At 38.2% G+C, this 23,442-nt stretch overlaps 1 protein-coding gene across 1 annotated transcript in view; it reads left to right on the top strand.

Moving 5' to 3' along the window:
* The window catches only part of LOC127442066 (cullin-3-A-like), a 34,654-nt gene extending 14,012 nt beyond the window's left edge, over positions 1–20,642 (top strand). Inside the window, exons 2-16 of the mRNA XM_051699781.1 lie at positions 6,610–6,807; positions 7,920–8,033; positions 8,213–8,373; positions 10,801–10,915; positions 11,330–11,558; positions 13,975–14,120; positions 14,364–14,540; positions 16,016–16,186; positions 16,504–16,611; positions 17,224–17,348; positions 17,740–17,836; positions 18,787–18,921; positions 19,013–19,199; positions 19,776–19,921; positions 20,033–20,642. Coding sequence (XP_051555741.1) covers positions 6,610–6,807; positions 7,920–8,033; positions 8,213–8,373; positions 10,801–10,915; positions 11,330–11,558; positions 13,975–14,120; positions 14,364–14,540; positions 16,016–16,186; positions 16,504–16,611; positions 17,224–17,348; positions 17,740–17,836; positions 18,787–18,921; positions 19,013–19,199; positions 19,776–19,921; positions 20,033–20,164 — 2,241 coding nt within the window. The 3' untranslated portion in view covers positions 20,165–20,642. The remainder of the gene's footprint in view (positions 1–6,609; positions 6,808–7,919; positions 8,034–8,212; positions 8,374–10,800; positions 10,916–11,329; positions 11,559–13,974; positions 14,121–14,363; positions 14,541–16,015; positions 16,187–16,503; positions 16,612–17,223; positions 17,349–17,739; positions 17,837–18,786; positions 18,922–19,012; positions 19,200–19,775; positions 19,922–20,032) is intronic.
* The last annotated feature ends 2,800 nt before the right edge of the window (positions 20,643–23,442 follow it).

Raw genomic sequence — 23,442 nt, 5'->3', positions numbered from 1 at the left:
ATTGTTTTTAAATAAAATAATGGCATCAAACTTATCTAATGTTTCTTAAAATACCCCATATATTGTGTATGAAACCATGTTTATGGGTAATTCATATTGAAAAATATGTATTATTAAAAATCACACTTAACAGCAGTTGTTTTAATTCAACTTTATACTTGAGTACAAATTACAAATTGGCATCCTGTTCAGGAATTCGACTGCCGTTTAAAAGACATAGGCTATATTCAATTCTTAAGTGCTGAAGGTTAATGGTAAAGACCTGTGGTCATGTTTAGGCCAGTTTCCTGTGCTGGACTTGATACCTCAGAACAATTCAGTGTTGGGATCAGGTGAAAACTTTGCATCTCCTGTGTTATTTATTTGGATCTGTGCAGAAAGCGAAGTGGGTCTCTGGGTCCGTTTTCTTTAATATAAAAAAAAAGTATAACTACTAGGCATACACTTTATCTCTGAAAAAAAATTATTGTAGCTAGAGCTGTCACGATTACTCGATTTAATTCGATTAAAAAAATTCCTCGATTACAAAATTGCTGAATCGACAAATCAAAAATAAGGCAGAAGTGACAGTCCACGGATGAGGGTCCAAACACATAATGACAAGAGGTGTCAGCTGTAACACCTTGTCCTAACCAGATGTGACACGATAAGATTCCGGCAACACACAATCAGTCTGTCCACACCAGGCGCGATGCGTCACCATGATATTAATACACATAAATGAGGATAATTTACAATAAAATGCAGAAAACAGAGGATTCACAGATGAAACAGTCTGTTTATAGAACGCAACTAATTTACTCACTGAAGCTCTGTATTGGCATTCACTTTCAAAAACCCAGAGGGGATAAATACACAATCATACACATACACAGTTACTTTATGAATCGCATCCTTATTCAGTCTGTTACGATTGTTTATGTACACACAGTACTCCTGTTGTTATTTTGCCGTTCTCCACGTAAGAGGAAAGAAAGTTGGAATGAGCCGGTATGTCTTCCCTCTGCCATTCTGAATCTGAAGCGGTTTGTGTGTGTGATGGCACCATCTGAAGAGAGCGAGACTTTAAGCACAACATTCGGTAGATGTGTGACACTAGGGCTGGGTGATAGAACGATGTTATCGGATATCGACGATGTCTTACAAAGATGCCGATTGCGACACTCATTGACAGAATATGATCGACAATATCGGGAAATGGCAAAACCATGGATCTGGGAAGTCGCCAAATACATTAAACAGTAGCCCAGGGTGTGAAACTAGCACCCGCCATCCGCAAAATGCAACAAGGCTGAATCCAGTTCGCAAGCTCCTCGTCCAAATGTATTTCATGCACGGGTAATTTTGCTCATCTACCTGCAACAGGCGAGCAACGTGTAAGGTATCTTGGAGTGACACATGACAAGAAATAATGTTAGTAACAAAGAGACGTGCTGGAAGAAACGCACTTTATTATATTTTTAAGAACAGACAAAAGAAAAGCCATCAATGCTTGTGTCTCATTCGCTGTTTGTTCAGAGGCGTGCAGCACAAGCATGTCATGTGGAACCAGGGGCCGACTGACCATAGGGAGAACCAAACACACTCCCACCATCCAAAAATGTATGGGCAACAACCACCCCCCCCCCCCACAAATGAGATGATAACACACATTTGGCAGCATTATTTTGGGAACACGAGAATTTATTAGGCTTACTTATTATGATTATCATTGTCTTTACATTTATAATTGTCTTTAGTTCTTAATCTGTAGGCTATTAGTAATTTTCCACCTGATGTCGTTGGAGACAGTAAATGTTTAAATAAGGTGGTTAAATGAGATTGTTTGATCACTTCGTTATTTTACTGCTTTTTTTGTTTAAAGTGCGATTTGAATTTAGAAATGTATTTTAGGTTTTTCGTGTTTCATTAAATGAATAAAATGTTTAAAACAAAATCAGCAAAGCAAAAAAAAAAACAAAAAATCACAGATTCTTGGCAGGGGGGTTGACGATGTAAACAGATAATGCGCTATTTTTTTTAATGCGACTTGTCAAAATGATTTTTGCCAAAATCAAGTTGTTGTGAACCAGCTAGTGAGATGCCGACTTATTCTGCATAAGAATGATTTTAGACTAATTTGGTGACTGCACTGGCAGGCGTGACGTAGCAGAAATAGAAACCATTCCAAAAATAGAATGCCCTGTCACTGTCGCACATCGTGTGTCATGGCTGGTTCGGAAAAAAAATCTCTGATTAACATGGAAAAGGTAAAAAAAAAAAATGTGTAGCATGTCGCAGTGTTGTGTCGCATAGGGCTGCACAATTAATCAAAAAACGAATCGCGATTACGATTGCAGCCGCCACGGTTAGGTAATCGTGAAAACTGAATATTACAGCGTTCAATTTAAGTCTGCTCCTGCTTGGTCAATAGTTTCTATTTACAACGTGTTTTTGCAGCTGTTGAGTATTCTAACCAATCTCTAACATGTCCGTTGAGCAATGAAACGACAATGGCCAATCAGAGCTGCTTAAATTAGTCCTCCGTCCTATCAGTGTTGACAACTGATCCTAATGCACAAGTTTTCAACCGTCTGAATGCCCAGATGCTTGCTTTATGTTCAACCTCTGTTTGCGGTGGCACACGAAAATGAATACTGAAGAAACATCACCTGACACTTGAAAAGATGCTGTAGAACAAGAGTGAAAAGCACTTTGGAATTATTTTGGATTCACTGCATATTGCACTGCTCGCTTTGAGCGTAGATGTTAAATACACTGCAGATGAGCAACACGACAAAACTAAAATGCTCCCGTTCTAATCAAGGCATAGACGCGGTGTAAATAATTTATTTATTATATGCTGATTAGACAGCTTTGTTTTTAATGAGAGCTTTCGCGACAGTGCAGAACTTTGTGCGGAGCATCATTGAGCTCGCGTCGAAATGCAGGTCTCAAACAGTGTAAACCTGCAGCCAGTGTAAACCTGTAATGGGAGAGTTTGTTGCGTTGCTCGATTTCTGTGTACAATTTATTAAAAATCTAATAACAATTTTGTTTTGTCATGATAATAAGTTGGCCAATGTGAATTTGATTTGTACAAAAGAGCAATAAAGTAATTCAGCTTAACTGTTCTAAGTGTGTTTTGGAGGTGTAGCCAACATAATATGGCATGAATAGCATATTTCAGGAATCACCGTCATTATTATCGCGTCTGCTCTAATAAGACCCATTTGCCACACAGCTGGTATTAGCAGATTTAACATTTTCACTAATCGCACAAACTCCGATCGCAAATGACTTTTTTTAATTTCCAAAGTGCAACTACTGAGGCCAAAAATGATCTAACGGTGATCTTACATGAACAAGATCACCACTGAAGATCTAACGGGATCAATGGTCCCCTGTCTCGCCACCAAAGGGCTTACTGAACGCAGTAAGTAACTTGGTCAATTTAAATCGGCTGTTAATAAGTTTGAAAATTGAATGTCATATTATTTACTGTACGTGGACTAATAATTTAAGCAGTAATTTAGCAGTAATTTAATTTATTCTATACCATAGATATCCATTTTAAATCATTTTTATTTGGCCTAACATTAACAAACATTTGCAATATTTAATGCTTAAAAGATGCTTAAAAGAAACTGGAGCGCAGCTCATATTCACCATTGAAATCTGCTACTCTGAAGAACTCCGCACAGGACACGCTGAACTCTAAACCTATTTATCTACACAATCGTTTGCAATAAAGGCTTTTATGAAGCAACATAAAATAATAAAATGACAAAGATGTTCGTCGGACTTGTTTAAATTTACATGCACAAGCACTTTCTGCTCAGTAAATCTGACTGAATCAATATGATCTAATAAGGTTTGTGTTCTGTTCTGTGGAAATTAATGTAAGTGATATTTAAAAAATAAACAAATAAAATGGCATTTATATTTCCAAATAATTCAAACATGAATTACAACTCCTCGTGTAAATTAGATTTCATGATGATTAATTTTGTAATGGTTCGCAATGCCCCACTTCCATAGGTGAATTACGGACCGGGCCAATGGGGCCAGTGCCCAGGTGCCCTTGACTACCAGGGGCCAGAGAGGGCCCTGGGCTACAAGGTCTCGCAGCCCATCTACTTTGAAAACAAATATTTAATATAAGCTTGAATATGTGGGCCCCACAGCTTATACAAGGCCCCGTCATTAGGCCCCTGTGATTATGAGGGCCCTCAGTCCTCATATAGAACCCTTTTTCCTTCCTGTTTCTTATTACATTTTTGGAGCCACTCATAAATCCTACAACACCGCTTGTTTCATATTTGATACATGACTTTCTAGAACCTCTGCATCATCAAAATGATTCAAACTTAGCTAAAATACCTGTTGTATGCTGTGTACTAGATGTTTACTGCCTCCTGGTGAAAGTTTCCATGCTCTTCTGGAAGTAGAAGACCTAGTAATATATTTTCAAAAATGGCTACCTTCACATTGTGATGCACTCGACTTTTTGATGTGAAATCTTTGCTGATTTTGATAAAGTAAAATGAACAATAACTATTATATTTTTACTGATATTTCAAAATTAGTATTTATTGAATTGAAGCAACATGTGCACATTTAAAAATGCATTATTTTATAGACAAATTGTGTTTAAAATTTGTGTATTAAATATGATACAACAGGCTTTTGAGGTATAATCTCTCAATCATCATTCCATTAAATTCATATCCACCACAATAAAAAAAGCTTTTAAAATACTGACTTATAGTTTTTAAAGATATACTTGAAGATATATTTATTTTACATATGCAGCTTGCTCTATCATTATATAGATATTGTGGTTTTTATACATATCTCATGGTTTGTTATTATAATGTGATCTTACTATAATAAAAAAAAAAGTTTTACAATGTAAATTTTTTTTTTTTTTTCAAACATCAATGTAGTGTTTGGTGTATAAAAAGATGATAATTGATTGAAAAAAAAAAAAACATATTGCATTTGAGGTGCTGATTGAAATGTCATACATTTCTATAGTGCAAGGAGAGGAAGTTGTCATGGCCAAACTCCAAAACATTTGGTATCTCTGAAAATCCCAGGGTGTCCTCTTAAGATACACAAACTATACACCATTTATTGCTATAACTGCATGTTTGCTCTACATTACAAAAAATAACTTGGCTCTGGTGGTTGGGAAAAATAAGTTTTTGATATTTTATTTTGTGTGGTACAAAAGTACTGATTGGACGTTTACACATTTTGTGACATGCTTGATTTTTGTTTTGTTTTTGATATGCATAATCAAAGTTCAGATTGATATGTATAACAAACGCTAAAATAGAACTGTCTCTTTAAGAACAGCCGCTGTTCAGCGAACAGTTGAGCGGTTTCTTTACCACATCCGTGCTGTGTGTTTGAATTAATCTGACTGTAAATAACAGAACAGGTATAAAAAGAGTCATTATCTGCCCCTGCCCACTTCCAATAAATATTTTATAGTTAATGGCCATTATCACAGGTAAAACTCAATGTGGGAACCCAGAGAACTATATTTATTGAATAAAGCCACAGCTCTTTATGCTGTCAGTCAAATATCAACGTGAGCCGTTAAAAGCCACACAGCTGCGCCCTTGCACCCCGCAGACATATAAAACTTTGGCTTATATGTATCTCTCAATGACGCAATTAATGTTAATAATATTGTATTCTTTGTTGCATGTAAGTGATATTTAAAAAAATAAACAAATAAAATGGCATTTATATCTCAAAATAGTTCAAACGTGAATAGAACTCGTCCTCAATGAACAAGAATTGTGGGCAGACATTGTTTCCAAAAAGATAAAATATTTTATTTCCATGGCCTGTTTTCTCATATTTAAGTTACAAACTGAAATGTCTTGATCGTGTTGAACAAGTTAAAGAAAAAGTAGATCTTGCATAAAAAAAAAAAAATTTAAAAAAAAGTGGGCACACCTTGAGCTTGAATTATATACATTTTTATATTATAGATCTGCTTTGGGTGTCTGTTGGCTTAAGGTATTGTTTGCAAAATTGTTTTGTGGTTTCTAATTGTAGAGTGCATCAAAACTTAGGCTAATGAACTCATTTTAGCCAAACGTGACTTCACCTTGACAACTTTATGCAATCTGAGTTATTAAATAATATATTTCCGATTACTCGATTAATCGTCAGAATATTCGTTAGATAACATGATTACCAAAATAACCCTCATTTTAGCATTTGAAGCCGTACAATTGTAAAATACAGTTAAAAATAACTGTTATAAGCACATTTTGAAATCTATTCATGTGCCAAAATGCTTTGTTGCTTGGCAACCATAAACAACCTACAGTTAGGTTAATCAGCTAGGGTGAATTAATGTAAATTGGGCACTTTTGACATTTAGATGACTGTAAATACATTTCTATTTTATTTGTTTATTGTGCATAAAGTTAAAGGGGATTGTTAGGCATTGCCTTGACCCTAATAATCACTGTAAAATCACTCTGGCATCACTCAAGCTTATTGCTTTATTTGACCCTAAACATAAAAGAACCGGCTAACTGTAATGCCTAAACAGTAGCTTTTAATTTCGTTGACTAATTGGGTGATTTGTTTGTTTTGTAGATGACCATGGATGAGAAGTATGTCAATAACATCTGGGATCTTCTGAAGAACGCCATCCAGGAGATCCAGAGGAAGAACAACAGTGGGCTGAGCTTCGAGGAGCTCTACAGGAACGCATACACCATGGTGCTGCACAAACACGGGGAGAAGCTCTACACAGGCCTGAGGGAGGTGGTCACCGAACATCTCATTAACAAAGTATGAACTCCTCTCTCACTCTGGGATCTTGCTGTTAATATTTAGATTCATGCAGTCTAGGTAGATCTGCTCTTGAGAAGACTGTGTTAAAGGAATATTCCGGGTTCAATACAAGTTAAGGTCAATCGACAGCATTTGTGGCATAATATTGGCTACCTCAAAAATTCATTTTGACTTGCCCCTGCTTTTCTTTAAAAAAAAGCAAAAATCTGTTACAGTGAGGCACGTACAATGGAAGTAAATGGGGCCCCATCCGTAAAAGTTAAAATACTATTTCAAAAGTATAGCCACAAGATAAGATGCATGGGTAACGATTTTAGTGCGATAAAATCGCTAACTAACCATTTTTGTGTAAAGTTATAGCCAATTTTACAACTTCGTTGCCATGATGATGTAATGTCAAGAAACCCTTAAACCACTTAAAATTACGATATAAACAAATAATGTTCATTACCGCAAAAAAAAAGCATTTTGTTTCACCCCATATTAAAACAAAAAACAAAAACACGAATTTCACTTATAGTAAGGCACTTACAATGAAAGTGAATGGGGCCAGTCCATAAACATTAAAACACACACTGTTTCAAAAATATAGCCGCAGGATGTAAACATTATACATTTTAACATGATTTTAGTGTGATAGAAGCATTTAGTAACCTTGTCTTTGTAAAGTTAGATCTAATATTACAACTTCATTGTCATGACAACATAATGCCGGTAAACCCTATAGTGCCCGTAAGCAATTTTATCACAAAAGCCTAACCTAATCCCTGAACCGAGGTAAAATCACTGTAACACACAGCCTTTCATGGCTTATCACCTTATTTTTCTAAAGACCTGCTTAACAAATCTTACAGCCTGTAAAGTTAACAGAGCATGTGAAGGACTCTGATCTTCACTGTTTAAGATATATATATAAAATGAGGGCTCTGGGGTTTTATCTCTAGCTGGCTGTGATTAATAATGTCAGTTTAGGAGAAGGTGGAAGCAGATGGTGGAAAGTTGCCTGTCCCAGTGGATTTTTTCTCAAGGTGATGTCATTGTACAGACAGGTGGCTGAAACCCATGTGCTATCCCTGCAGTAACAGCTTTGTTTTTTTACCTGTCCTCAGGTACGAGAAGAAGTGCTTCACTCATTAAACAACAATTTCCTGCAAACGTTAAATCAAGCATGGAATGATCACCAAACGGCCATGGTCATGATTAGGGATATCTTAATGTACATGGTAAGTTGTTCATTTAAACTTGAGGGGGCTGTAAATATTACAGAAATTATTGGGTTGGAGCATTCAAATCAATATTGTTGGTTTTAGAGGGTTCAAAAGTTCAGGGCTTGTGTCTACTAAAGACATAATTTATTATGCATAATATTAATTAAATAATTTATCTCTCTGTTTCTCTTTAGGATCGTGTGTATGTTCAGCAGAATAATGTGGAGAATGTGTATAATCTCGGCTTGATCATTTTCAGAGATCAGGTGGTGCGGTACGGCTGCATCAGAGACCACCTCAGACAAACTCTGCTGGACATGATCGCTCGAGAACGCAGGGGAGAGATGGTCGACAGGTCTGTGCCACATCTGTCTGTCTTTTACAGTGTTACAATTTAATAACAAAGAATGAAAGCAAGCACTTTTCAATTTACAGAAGCCCTGAAGTGGGGAAAAAAGTTTCACTAGGTGAATTTCTTTTTTTCTATTTGGTGTCTTAGTGCCTACCTGAGCCTTTGTCCTAATGTTTTTTTTTTTTTTTTTTTTTTTGCTAACTACCAATGTGGTACCAACCTAAGCCACCAGGTGCCACTATCAGTAATTATGAAATCTTATGCTTACAAGGTGACAGAATGTCTATGGTACTTTATCTGTTGATTTATAGATTTATAGTTATAGTATAATACAATAACAAGATAATGTTTTGAAAATCTAAAACAAGAAAAAAAAAAAAAAAATATTAGGCAGTCTTTTAATACATGAAATCCTATTATTAAACTAACCTCAGGTTACAGATGTTTCATATGGCATTTGTTGTCAAATCAAGAGTTCAACACACCACTTATCACGAAAAACACAGCGAGATGCGTCGCAACGGTCAAAGTCGTCCATCTAGCACATGCTTACATAGGCAAACAATTTTAAAAAGCACAATATCAGTAGCACTATCGATATTTCCAGTGGTAAAGGTCATCAAACAATCAGAAATAACTCCTGTTGTCACACTTGACAACGAATGCCATATGAAAAATATGTAACCTGGGGTATATTCATTTAACTGTGGGATTTAGTATATTAGAGAGAAAACAAAATGAATAGGATATACAGTGCATCCAGAAAGTATTCACAGCGCTTCACTTTTTCCACATTTTGTTATGTTACAGCCTTATTCCAAAATGGATTAAATTCATTATTTTCCTCAAAATCCTACAAACAATACCCCATAATGACAACATGAAAGAAGTTTGTTTGAAATCTTTGCAAATTTATTAAAAATAAAAAAACGAAAAGAAAAAAAAAAAAAAAAATCACATGTACATAAGTATTCACAGCCTTTGCTCAATACTTTGTTGAAGCACCTTTAGCACCAATTACAGCCTCAAGTTTTTTTTGAGTATGATGCTACAAGCTTGCACACCTATTTTTGGGAAGTTTCTCCCATTCTTCTTTGCAGGACCTCTCAAGCTCCATCAGGTTGGATGGGGAGCGTCGATGCACAGACATTTTCAGATCTCTCCAGAGATGTTCAATTGGGTTCAAGTCAGGGCTCTGGCTAGGCCACTCAAGGACATTCACAGAGTTGTCCCGGAGCCACTCCTTTGTTATCTTGGCTGTGTGCTTAGGGTCGTTGTCCTGTTGGAAGATGAACCTTCACCCCAGTCTGAGGTCCAGAGCGCTCTGGAGCAGGTTTTCATCAAGGATGTCTCTGTACATTGCTGCATTCATCTTTCCTTCGATCCTGACTAGTCTCCCAGTTCATGCCGCTGAAAAACATCCCCACAGCATGATGCTGCCACCACCATGCTTCACTGTAGGGATGGCATTGGCCAGGTGATGAGCGGTGCCTGGTTTCCTCCAGACATGACACTTGCCATTCAGGCCAAACAGTTCAATCTTTGTTTCTCATGGTCTGAGGGTCCTTCAGGTGCCTTTTGGCAAACTCCAGGCAGGATGTCATGTGCCTTTTACTGAGGAGTGGCTTCCGTCTGGCCACTCTACCATACAGGCCTGATTGGTGGAGTGCTGCAGAGATGGTTGTTCTTCTGGAAGGTTCTCCTCTCTCCACAGAAAAATGCTGGAGCTCTGTCAGAGTGACCATCGGGTTCTTGGTCACCTCCCTGACTAAGGCCCTTCTCCCCCAATCGCTCAGTTTGGCCAGGCGGCCAGCTCTAGGAAGAGTCCTGGTGGTTCCAAACTTCTTCCATTTACGAATGATGGAGGCCACTGTGCTCATTGGGACCTTCAATGCTGCAGAAATTATTTTGTACCCTTCCCCAGATCTGTGCCTCCATACAATCCTGATTTTTTTGCGTTTTTTATTTTTAATAAATTTGCAAAGATTTCAAACAAACTTCTTTCATGTTGTCATTATGGGGTATTGTTTGTAGGATTTTGAGGAAAATAATGAATTTAATCCATTTTGGAATAAGGCTGTAACATAACAAAATGTGGAAAAAGTGAAGCGCTGTGAATACCTTCCGGATGCACTGTAGGCTCAGGACACGTAAAACAAACAAACAAAATTCACAGTAATTTATTATTATTATATATTATATATATATATAAATTATTTTCTTTTTTTTCACTTTGTGGTTCAGGGCTTCCATATCACCTTTTACTTTTATGAACTTTTTGATGAAATCATAAATCATCTACCAGCTCTATCACATGCACAACCATTAATAAAAGAAATGTTCCTACAGCTGCTTCACTTTTATTTTGCTAGTACAAATGAACTCACAGCAGTAAAGGTGTAATGTATCTGATGGTGTGTTTTGTGGCAGGGGGGCCATCAGGAATGCCTGTCAGATGCTGATGGTTTTGGGGTTAGAAGGCCGGTCCGTATACGAGGAGGATTTTGAAATCCCATTCTTAGACATGTCTGCTGAGTTCTTCCAGGTGGGTGCTGTCGTACTTGTTTTTATAAAGGAGTTTATTGTCAAAGGTGTATGTTTTGATAAAACAGGTATGAGATGGTCACATTATTGAAAGGTTTAGCTATTACACCAGTGTTCTAAACCACAATAGCTCAATCAGCTCCATGAGTGGTGGAGCCAATTTCCAGTTGTATGGTAATTTCACTTGGTTCAGGCAGCATTTTAAAGAATTATTATTTCAAAATGACAATGTTCCTTACCATGGGCCATATTGTTGAAAGACAAGCAGAACAAATTTCTGTATAAATTACATAAATCCGTTTGTAAGTAAATTGTCACATGCAATTCAACTCATTCTCACACTCAGCTTGGCAGGTAATGAGTATAACACCTCAGATCTCTCTCTTACTGTGAGTGTATGTTCACGTCTGTGTAGATGGAGAGTCAGAAGTTTCTTGCGGAGAACAGCGCAAGCGTCTACATCAAGAAAGTGGAGGCTCGGATAAACGAAGAGATCGAGCGTGTGGTGCACTGCCTAGATAAATCTACTGAGGAGCCCATCGTGAAGGTGGTGGAGAGAGAGCTCATCTCCAAACACATGAAGACCATCGTAGAGATGGAGAACTCGGGGCTGGTCCACATGTTGAAGAACGGCAAGACAGAGGGTGAGCAACATGGATCTGTTTGAGCATTGACTAATTGAATGAGCCTTTTATTTTAGGGATTTCAATGAATATTGGTGACTGAATCAACTGCACTGTATGAGGAACTTGCTTCTTTGTTCCATAGAAAGGTATGAGAGTGAGTAAATAATGACAATTTAAATTTTTGGTTGAGCTACTTCAAAAAATTAATGATAGAAAAAAATTACATACAATTAACAACAAAAAAATCCCTCAAAAATAGTTGAAAACCATTAGATTTGGATCTAACTCAAGAGGGAGCTAACACTTCTGTTAATCGGTGAAGTAGAAGGTTTTCAGCAGCACAGCCACCAAACATTGGCCAATTAATTGGCCTGGACTTTACATCAGTCTGTCGTAGTCTCTCGATTATATCAAGCCCCTTTCACACACAGATCCTGGGATTAATCCCAAGAAAAGTCATTCCGGCAACTGTTCTGGGACTGCAAAATTTGTTCATGCATACTGCAAGAACTTTCCTGTAATCTGTGCTCGCATTCACACACAGTCCGGAACAATCCCATAAAGACAAAAGTGACATCACGGTGTGATGTCTAATATACAGCGTCTTAAGTTTACTGATAACCGCATCTTTTCTCTCAAGAAGCCCACTCTCTCATTCTTTTGTAAACAAATAAATTGCGTACGGTACAACCAAACTGACGGTTAATTACATTGTCTGTGAATGGGGAGTAGCTCCCTGGTCCTTGTATGAGATTCACATGATAGCCGTTTTATTGATTTTATTCCGACAGCTCATAAGATCATTTTTGTTTTGTTTGATATTAATTGTTTTTGTGTTATTTGCTGCTGTCTACCAACTGAAATGCATCCCAACAACAATAAAGATTGAAAGTTAAAGTAACCTCCAAATAAAAAAAAAGAAAAAGCACTGTATCAAGGTGCATTGCAATATTATTCATATTAAATAATAGAAAAATATATTTAAAAAAATGAATAATTTTCAGTGATACTGCCCTGCAACAGTTAAGTTGTGCTTTCGATTCAGTAATTGCGTTTGTAATTTAGTCTGGTTCTAAACAGGTCTACCTTCCTAAAAAATAAAGAAAACGAATTAGCTTACACCGACAAGGTAAAACTGTGCTTTTTTTCTTAAGACATTAGCATTTATTACAATCAAAAATTAGTAGGCTATTCATTTGCCATTTATTTGTTGGTTTTTCTTTTCTTTTCTCTTTTTTTTTGCACTAGCACTGCCATTTTTTTCTGTATGTCTTCAGCACTTTTTAATTTACAAATACAATGTAGGCTATTAGTAATATACAAATTGTATGCTAACTGTTGCGCTGCGATTTAAGCATTGTGAAGCATCGAGGCAAATGTCATCTTTTTGGTCATGATTTCTACAAGCTTTAAAATAAAAAAATAAAGCTATATTTTGGAGAAACAGAAATGTAGCCTTATTTGGAACCTAAAGTTTTGGAAAATAGCAATAAATTAATTTTCAGTATCGTTATGTTCTTGCACTTTTAGGGTTAAGAAAATAAATGTATGAACAAACAGTTGGCCTTTCGTAAGGTTTCAAGCACTGTGGTGAGTTAGTCTACCTAAAAAGCTATATTGAGTCATTCAAAAACTGGTAAAAGTGCACTGTATCTGGTTGTTTCTTATGTAAGCAGGTCTATAATTAATTGGCCTATACCTACCGTATTTTCACTTACATTCACCTTGCAAATTCTGTAGAATGTTGTTCACGGAGTTTGTACTTCAGGTTTGGAATGTTCCCTGCATGACACCGCACGTTTTTTCGTCACAGTTTAACTGGGTAACCATCATTTGGTTTATTTTAAAAAATTTTCAATCCCAAAGTATTCCTACTGTACATCGTGTACTTCAACCGCACCATATATGAGGGGGAAATAAAGTTCAAGCTTTGACATTCGGTGTGCTTCACTCTAAATGAAAAATGAATTGATTTTATCACGTCAGGTTGGTGAAGCTATAAATGTAGCCGACTGTTTCTTAATTTAACTGATATTTACAATGGAAACATTAAATTTCTGTACTTGTATATTTAAAACAATTTGAAAAAAATCCTAAGTCACACAATGCCGTGAATGGAAAAAAAAAAGGCAACTGTTTATGACAGCCTTATGTTTTTTTAAAACCACGGTACATAGTGAAACTGCTGATCCCTATTCTGCACACAAACTTTCTCCTTCGCATGATAAATACGTCATCACTTTGACACACACCCTTCACAGTATCTGCTCTGCTTTTTTCGTGCATTACGGCACCGGTTTGTGTTCACACAGAAGGCTCCCTGGCATTGATCTCGCCAATATCCTGGGATCAGACCCCAATGTGAATGAGGTTTCAGACTCTCTCTCCCTTCCTGTTTTGTTTTCACACAGTTTTTCTTTCTCCTCATTTTCAGACCTGGCATGCATGTATAAGTTGTTTGGTCGTGTTCCGAATGGGCTAAAGACGATGTGCGAGTGTATGAGCTGGTATTTGAGAGAACAAGGCAAAGCGCTGGTGTCAGAGGAGGGAGAGGGCAAGAACCCTGTCGACTACATCCAGGTACCCTCAAATCTCACCAAACTTAGCAACAGCTGACTAAAGCTTATAGTTTTACATGTTGAGTGGTAAAAACTATTGATTAAATTATATCATAATTACTTTATCTAATCCTAAATAAACCAAGAAAAGTATCTGCTAAAACTTCAGGATTTGGACTAGTGACAGTTTGTTAATATTAGGAACATAAACCTTGTTGGGGTTTTGTGGGCATTAAGAATTTTATTTTCCATGTGAACCATTCAGGGTTTGTTGGACTTGAAATCGCGTTTCGACCGGTTCCTGCAGGAATCCTTCAACAACGACAGGCTCTTCAAACAGACTATCGCCGGAGACTTTGAGTATTTCCTCAACCTCAATTCCAGATCGCCCGAGTACCTCTCACTTTTTATTGACGACAAACTCAAGAAAGGAGTGAAGGGGGTAAGAAATTGGTTATAGACCATCTTCCGTTCTAAATATTAAAACTCTGTGCACTGGTTTAAAATCTCAGGGGGAATTCAGTAAACAATTGTGCAACTTTTGGGTGTGGAATTTCAGCACAAAAACCTGCATCTTATTCACTAACCATCCGCAATCTAGTTTAAGCAGGCACAATCAGCACTGTATTTGTGCTGCGTCTCAAAAATGGAAATTAAGTCATTGTCATTGCTTTCTGCACAAACACGCCTCCTTTCTATGTAAATAAGGTATTATAGATTGTGCTTGATTCACAAAAATTGCCCGGCTATTAGCACCAGATGAAGGCAGGCGGTAAACAGAATTTTATTTTAAAAGAGATGTTTGTGTACATTTTCTAGCAATCATATCAGCAGGGATTCATCAAATAATGATCAAATGATAGAGAAGAGCATTATAACGGCATATATCCAGACGCGCAATTTAGTCAAGCGCACTTTCTGCAAAGGTTAAAGAGATGATTCAGGTGTCTAGATGACAGTAGTCATTGATGCTGTTTCGTCCCACCAGAGCGTTTCAGATCATGGTGGTCTGCCTCATCCTCCACTATATAATGCTCAGAATCAACTTGCAAGATCGGAATTGCGTGTGCAAATTGCATTCAGCACAGATTTTGTGGGCGCGTTTGCGATGTTGCCTGATCTGCATAATTCCTTTAGTGAATCGGTCGCTAAACCAGCCCAGACAGCGCGTGCAAATAACCAACGCTTTTACTGGCCGCAATTTATAATTAGTGAATTCCCCCTCAGTCTTTAAAGACTAGGCAATATCATTTTTGTGCTTAAGGATGATTCGTTTTCGGGGGCCTGGGTAGCTCAGTGGTAAAAGACGCTGGCTACCACCCCTGGAGTTTGTTATCCCAGGGCGTGCTGAGTGACTCCAGCCAGGTCTCCTAAGCAACCAAATTGGCCTGGTTGCTAGGGAGGTTAGAGTCACATGGGGTAACCTCCTCGTGGTCACTATAATGTGGTTCGTTGTTGGTGGGGCGCGTGGTGAGTTGAGCGCGGATGCCGCGGTGGATGGTGTGAAGCCTCCACACGCGCTATGTCTCCGTGGCAACGTGCTCAACAAGCCATGTGATAAGATGCGCGGGTTGATGGTCTCAGACGCGGAGGCAACTGGGATTCATCCTCTGCCACCCGGATTGAGGCGAATCACTACTCGACCACGAGGACTTAAAAGCGCATTTGGGAATTGGGCATTCCAAATTGGCTAAAAAAAAAAAAAAAAAAAAAAGGGATGATTTGTTTTCAGTTGTCTTTTCTTTTTACGAAGTTTTAGAAGACATTGTCGAAAACTAGGGACTTTTTTAACATTTTGCTTTTCAGGTTGTTAAACACGACAATGGAGAGAATGTTATTAATACGAGTTATGTAGAGATGTTTAAATTAACCAGAACACACAAATAGATCTGATTTCCCTGCACTCTGTTTTTGTAGCTGACAGAACAAGAGGTGGAGTCTATCCTGGATAAAGCCATGGTGCTGTTCCGGTTCATGCAAGAGAAGGATGTGTTTGAGCGTTACTACAAACAGCATCTGGCCAGAAGACTCCTCACCAACAAGAGCGTCTCAGATGACTCTGAGAAAAACATGATCTCCAAACTTAAGGTGGATATCATATCCTGAACTATTCTTTCACTTGATTCCTCTACATCAGTGGTTCCCAACCTTATTCCTGGAGGCCCCCCAACACTACACATTTTGTATATCTCCCTTATGTGACACACCCAATTCAGGTCTTGAAGTATCTATTAACGAGCTGAAGAGTTGAATCAGGTGTGTTTGATTTGGGAGGTATCCAAAATGTGTTGTGTTGGGGGGCCTCCAGGAACAGGGTTGGGAACCAACCACTGCTCTACATGTCTAACGTGATTCTCTCTCTCTCTCTCTCTCTCTCTCTCTCTCTCTCTCTCTCTCTCTCTCAGACGGAGTGTGGTTGTCAGTTCACATCTAAACTGGAGGGCATGTTTAGAGACATGAGCATCTCTAATACCACTATGGACGAGTTCCGCCATCATCTGCAGACTTCACAGGTACATTGTGACATGAGGAATCAATTTTCCTTGATCTTTTGACATAAAAGAGGTCGTTGTATTATAGAAACATACTGTAAGTTTCAGAACTCAAAACTTCCTCCTCGCTGCAAAAAGAGCATTTGTTGAAACCAAGCTGAAAAACGACTCGTTCACTACTTCCTTCACATTGTGATGTCACACTGGGTTATACATTTACATCTGATCACCTCCACAACAACACATCAATGCCTACTTTACCCATATCACTTCCGTAGTCAAGTCTTAAAGGAGAAGCAGCACCAAAACCAAGTGTTTCTGACAGACGGTCAGAATGAGGGTGGAAAATATCATGTTTTACAAATATATGACTTTTTTGTGCAAAAAACTTAACTAACATTGTAAGTGAACCTTAAGGAGCATATTAAAATAATTTAAAAAAAGAATGTCATGACCTCTTTAAAGCAAATTACAATATTTCACACCAGATTTGGTGTGAATACTTTTGGTGCAAAAAATCATGGACAAATAGAACTTTTATCCTGTTTGCATCAGATGTGATGGAAACAAGTCTTACACCCTACAGACTTCGATTTTAATTAATGTGTGTGGTTTATTTTCCTTATGTTGCAGGTGTCTCTCTGTGGTGTTGATCTCACAGTGAGAGTTCTGACCACAGGTTATTGGCCCACACAGTCGGCCACACCCAAATGCAACATCCCGCCCTCCCCCCGCCACGCCTTTGAAGTCTTCAGAAGGTATGACTCAAAATCCATTGATTATCATCAAGCATAAGGTTGGGCGATATTACCAAAGTTCTGTATCACTGTACGAGTAATTTTATGTCACGTTACTGTTATATATGACAATACAATTTATTTATTTTTTTTATGGAAAAAAAGGGTCTATATATTAAATAACCATGTGATGGGGGTGGGCAATATAAGTAAAAAAAAATATATATATATAGATATATATTCTTGACAATTTTGGTTGATAATGATATAGCCTACACATTTTGATGGAAAGTGATTTAAAAACATCAACAAAAAAAAAATAATAATTTAAATGAGGTCCAAAGTAGCCTAATGATGTTTGTCAGATTTTTTCAGTTTTTGCTTGGTTTAATATGAGTTTAACTCTATGCAGGTTTTATTTGGCTAAGCACAGCGGCAGGCAGCTCACACTCCAGCACCACATGGGCTCTGCAGACCTCAACGCCACCTTCTACGGCCCAATTAAGAAGGTACAGACACCTACACATTTACTGTTGGAAACTTGTAACACCTCTCAAAAACAATGTACACTGTGCCCTTACAAGATACTGTAATAAAGCGACAAGTGATAGATCTCTTCTACTGTATTTTAGCATAAGTTTTTGACATAACTAGCCATGATGAGCACAACAAGAGAAGCACAATACATTTTGTTAGTCACTTCTACTTCTGTACTGGTTAGCTCAACCAACAGTGAGATCTCATGGGTCCAAATTATCCGCATATATTCAGCATCAAGTATACGCTCACTGAGCACTTATTAAGAACACTAATGTCCTAATAAGGTGCCCGATGTGGTCTTCTGCTCTTGTAGCCCATCCATCTCAAAGTCTGAAGTGTTGTGCATTCTGCGATGCTATTCTGCTCACTACAATTGTACAGAGTGGTTATCTGAGTCACCGTAGCCTTTGTCAGCTCAAACCAGTCTGGCCATTCTCTGTTGACCTCTCTTATCAACAAGGCATTTCCATCAGCAGAACTGCAGCTCTCTGGATGTTTTTTGTTTTTGGCACCATTCTGAGTAAACTCTAGAGACTGTTGTGTGTGAAAATCCCAGGAGATCAACAGTTACAGAAATACTCAAACCAGCCCATCTGGCACCAACAATCATGCCACGGTCGAAATCACTGTGATCACATTTTTTCCCCATTTTAATGGTTGATGTGAACATTGACTGAAGCTCCTGACCTGTATCTGCATGATTTCATGCGTTGCACTGCTACCACAAGATTGGCTGTTTAGATAATGGCATGAATAAGTAGGTTACAGGTGTTCCTAATTAATTGCTCAGTGAGTCTACGATTAACTGCGATTTTGTCGATTCACACTGGAAAACTTGTCGCTGTAAGTGTGCCACTTAAAAAAAAAAATAATAATAATAAGTTGAGCTTAACTGACTCTTGAATCTCTCTTTCTGTAGGAGGATGGGTCAGATGTGGGTGTGGGCGGGGCTTTGCTAACAGGCTCAAATACAAGGAAGCACATTCTACAGGTGTCCACTTTCCAGATGACCATCCTAATGCTCTTCAACAACAGAGACAAGTTCACCTTTGAGGTACAGTTTCCCACGCACCTTGTCAAAAGCCGTCAGAGTGCTGTGTTTAAGTGTTTCCTCATACTGATTTTGTTGACCTTTGACTTTTCAGGAGATCCAACAGGAGACAGATATCCCTGAGCGCGAATTGGTCCGTGCTCTGCAGTCTCTCGCCTGCGGGAAACCCACCCAGCGAGTTCTCACGAAAGAGCCCAAGAGTAAAGAAATCGAAAATGGCCATGTGTTTACAGTCAATGACCAGTTTACCTCCAAACTGCACAGAGTCAAAATACAAACAGGTATTGTGCTGAATGCAACAGCCACAAGGTGGTGCTGTTGAGTCAGAATGTAGGGAAAGAATTTAGATGCTTTAGTGAAGACTTGTGATCATTTTATTAAATGGAACGTTTAGATAAAAAGGTCAGAATTAAACAATTGAGGGTCAGTGTGCAGTCGGCTGGTCATTCTTGCAAATAAACCCCATTGGAAGCGGAGGGGTCTTGTATCACATTGAAGGGGTTTATTTTGCGACAATGATGCTTTTTTTTTCATGCTTTTTACACTCCTATTTACCAGATAAATAGACATGAAATATTAATTTGAGTTGAAATTTTATTATGTGAGAACAAAGAGACTGCAGAGCAACGCCGGAGACAAAGCTAGAATAGCTATGTAGGAAATCAGTTGCATGGGACAACAGTCAGTTATAAAATTTAGCTATCATTGTTGACTGCAGAATGCCCCACTTGATCATTATCAAATATTTTAGAGGGCTGTTTAAAAGATGAGATATTGTACCTGTATTTTCATGTCTCAAGTGATCTCTAGTGGAATTTGTAATTCACAAACGTAACAAATGTGTCTGTCTCACACAGTTGCTGCTAAACAAGGCGAGTCAGATCCGGAACGGAAAGAGACACGGCAGAAAGTGGACGACGACAGGAAGCATGAAATTGAGGCTGCCATTGTACGCATCATGAAATCACGAAAGAGAATGCAGCACAACGTACTGGTAGCAGAGGTGAGTGTGTTTTCATGAACGTTTTTATCATCATATACCAGTGAATTCCTAAAAACAATGACGATGAGTATCTGTACATTTCTAATTATCTGATTGATTGTCTCCTATCAGGTGACCCAACAGCTGAGGGTGCGGTTTCTGCCGAGCCCTGTGGTAATTAAAAAGCGCATTGAAGGACTTATAGAAAGAGAATATTTGGCACGGACGCCAGAGGACCGTAAAGTCTACACATATGTTGCGTAGTGGATCGCCTCTCTGCACAAGGATACGAATGTAAGAAAAGGAAAAATAAATGATTCTGGACTGCTCTTCGAATGGACTGGGAAGTTCCTTATTTAAAATAAAGATGAACTCTGGGTAGCGGACATCATCAATCATCATATTCAAATCAAACCATACAATCGGAAAATAATCAGGAAATAAAATAAGAAATCCATTGTGTTGTAGATTATTTTTAATGAGACCACTTCCACTCTTATGAGAATCTCAGCTATGAATGGATCCAGCTTCAATCTCTTCACCGTTTTACCCTCGTAGAGAACAAACAAAAAGAATCCCTTGGGAAAATGTGAATGCACTGCACATGCTGTTGTTGTTGTTGTTTTTTTTTTTCCAATATGCAATATTGTATAAAAGGCAGAATTATTAAAACCCCTAACAAAACAGCCAAAACATGGCTATGGAAATAACACAAACAAATAAATAAAAATGTTACTATTGAGCTTTTTGCCACTTTCTTGATGCAGTTATGATTTCCATGGTAACGTCGAGGCATGGAGGTGGAACTTGTCAGCATAATTTAATGCTTGGTTTATTAAACAAATACAAATGTTTCACACTGTCCCGTGTGGCTGTGGCGATCCGACTCCAAAGGAATATGAAATGAAATGCAGCCAAATAACTCTGAGAATTAGATGGTACATCACTATCTTCAATTTCCTGCTATTAAATGTCTTAAAGCCATTACTGTCAGGCTTGAGTTATGTGTGTGTGTGGTGGGGGGGGGGTCCAAACACATTGTTTTCAAAAATGGGTAAAGCAGAACATTTACACATCTGCTCAACAGGTCTTGGGTTTGAAGGTTTTGCAGAGCGAGTCAGTGAACATGTACTCCCTGGTGAAATAAAGGTTAACTAAATATATAAATGCGTGTGTATGTGTGCTGTATATAAAAATATACCGTATTATATATATATATATATATATATATATATATATATATATATATATATATATATATATATATATATATATATATATATATATATAAATATACACACACACACACACACACACACACACACACATACATACACACACACACACAGTTGATACCAATCCAAGGTCAGGTAGACCAAGAAAGATTTCAGCCACAACTGCCAGAAGAATTGTTCAGGATACAAAGAAAAACCCACAGGTAACCTCAGGAGAAATACAGGCTGCTCTGGAAAAAGACGTTGTGGTTGTTTCAAGGAGCAAAATACTTGTTGACCCCTCTCCAAGCATAGTGCTTATGGTTGTGACCATAAAGCTCTATTTTGGTCTCGTCACTCCAAATTACAGTGTGCCAGAAGCTGTGAGGCGTGTCAAGGTGTTGTCGGGCATATTGTAACCGGGCTTTTTTGTGGCATTGGCTTCTTTCTGGCAACTCGACCATGCAGCTAATTTTTGTTCGAGTATTGTCATATTGTGCTCCTTGAAACAACCACACCGTCTTTTTCCAGAGCAGCCTGTATTTCTCCTGAGGTTACCTGTGGGTTTTTCTTTGTATCCTGAACAATTCTTCTGGCAGTTGTGGCTGAAATCTTTCTTGGTCTACCTGACCTTGGCTTGGTATCAAGAGATCCCCGAATTTTCCACTTCTTAATAAGTGATTGAACAGTACTGACTGGCATTTTCAAGGCTTTGGATATCTTTTTATATCCTTTTCCATCTTTATAAAGTTCCATTACCTTGTTACGCAGGTCTTTTGACAGTTCTTTTCTGCTCCCCATGGCTCAGTATCTAGCCTGCTCAGTGCATCCACATGAGAGCTAACAAACTCATTGACTGTTTATACACAGACACTAATTGCAATTTAAAAAGCCACAGGTGTGGGAAATTAACCTTTAATTGCCATTTAAACCTGTATGTGTCACCTTGTGTGTCTGTAACAAGGCCAAGCATTCAAGGGTATGTAAACTTTTGATCAGGGCCATTTGGGTGATTTCTGTTATCAATATGATTTAAAAAGGAGCCAAACAACTATGTGATAATAAATGGCTTCATATGATCACTATCCTTAAATAAAAGACTAATGTATTTTTTGCATGATCAGTCCTATTTTCAAAATCAATGCCAAAATGTCACAATTTCTGCCAGGATAAGCAAACTTTTGAGCACAACTGTATATATATACACAGTTTTATATATATATACTCACCATCCACTTTATTAGGTGCACCTGTACACCTACTTATTCATGCATTTATCTAAGCCAATCGTGTGGCAGCAGTGCAATGCATAAAATCATGCAGATACCAATGATACTGTTCACATCAACCATCAGAACAGCAGACCAGGCTATATTTTTCCAGTCTTTAGCTGTCTAGTTTTCATGAGCCTGTGCCATTGCAGCCTCAGCTTTCTGTTCTTGGCTGACAGAAGTGGAACCCAACGTGGTTTTCTGCTGTTGTAGCCCATCCGCCTCAAGATTTGACATGGTGTGCATTCTGAGATGCTATTCTGCTCACTATAATTGTACAGAGTGGTTACCATAGCTTTTCTGTCAGCTCGAACCAGTCTGGCCATTCTCTGTGTACCTCACATCAACAAGGCGTTTCGGTCCACAGCACTGCTGCTCACTGGGTGTTTTTTTGTTTTTGGCACGTTAACAAAAAGGTCTCTTGCTTATCGGAAAGGAGGCGACGGGAACCAGATGAACAATCACGAAGACTTTTAATCAGACACAACACAAGCACTGATGCACACACACAACTCAGTGTGCATCTCTCTCTCTCTCTCTCTCAAACTGGCATCTCCAGCTGCTCTTTATCCCTCTCCCAGCTGATTGGGATGATTCAGTGACGGGCGTCCATCCTTACGGCCCGGCCACGCCCTCCTCTTCATCACAGGCACCATTCTAAGTAAACTCTAAAGACTGTTGTGTGTGAAAATCCCAGGAGATCAGCAGTTACAGAAATACTCAAACCAGCTCATCTGGCACCAACAACCATGCCACGGTCAAAATCACTGAGATCACGTTTTCCCCATTCTAATGGTTGATGTGAACATTAACTGAAGCTCCTGACCTGTATCTGCTTGATTTTATGCATTGCACTGCTGCCACATGATTGGCTAATTAGATAATCACATGAATAAGTAGGTTTACAGGTGTACCTAATAAAGTGGTTGGTGAGTGTATATATACTTTGTATATATTGTATTGTTATTATATTACTATAGTAAGGCACTTATAATGGAAGTGCATGGAGCCAGTCTATAAACATTAATTATTTTTCAAAACTGTTTCAGAAGTATAG

This window comes from Myxocyprinus asiaticus, chromosome 6 (genome assembly GCF_019703515.2).
Source record: "Myxocyprinus asiaticus isolate MX2 ecotype Aquarium Trade chromosome 6, UBuf_Myxa_2, whole genome shotgun sequence".
Lineage (NCBI taxonomy): Eukaryota > Metazoa > Chordata > Actinopteri > Cypriniformes > Catostomidae > Myxocyprinus > Myxocyprinus asiaticus.
The sequence above is the reverse complement of the archived record's forward strand: the minus strand, read 5'-3'. Positions and strand labels throughout refer to the sequence as shown.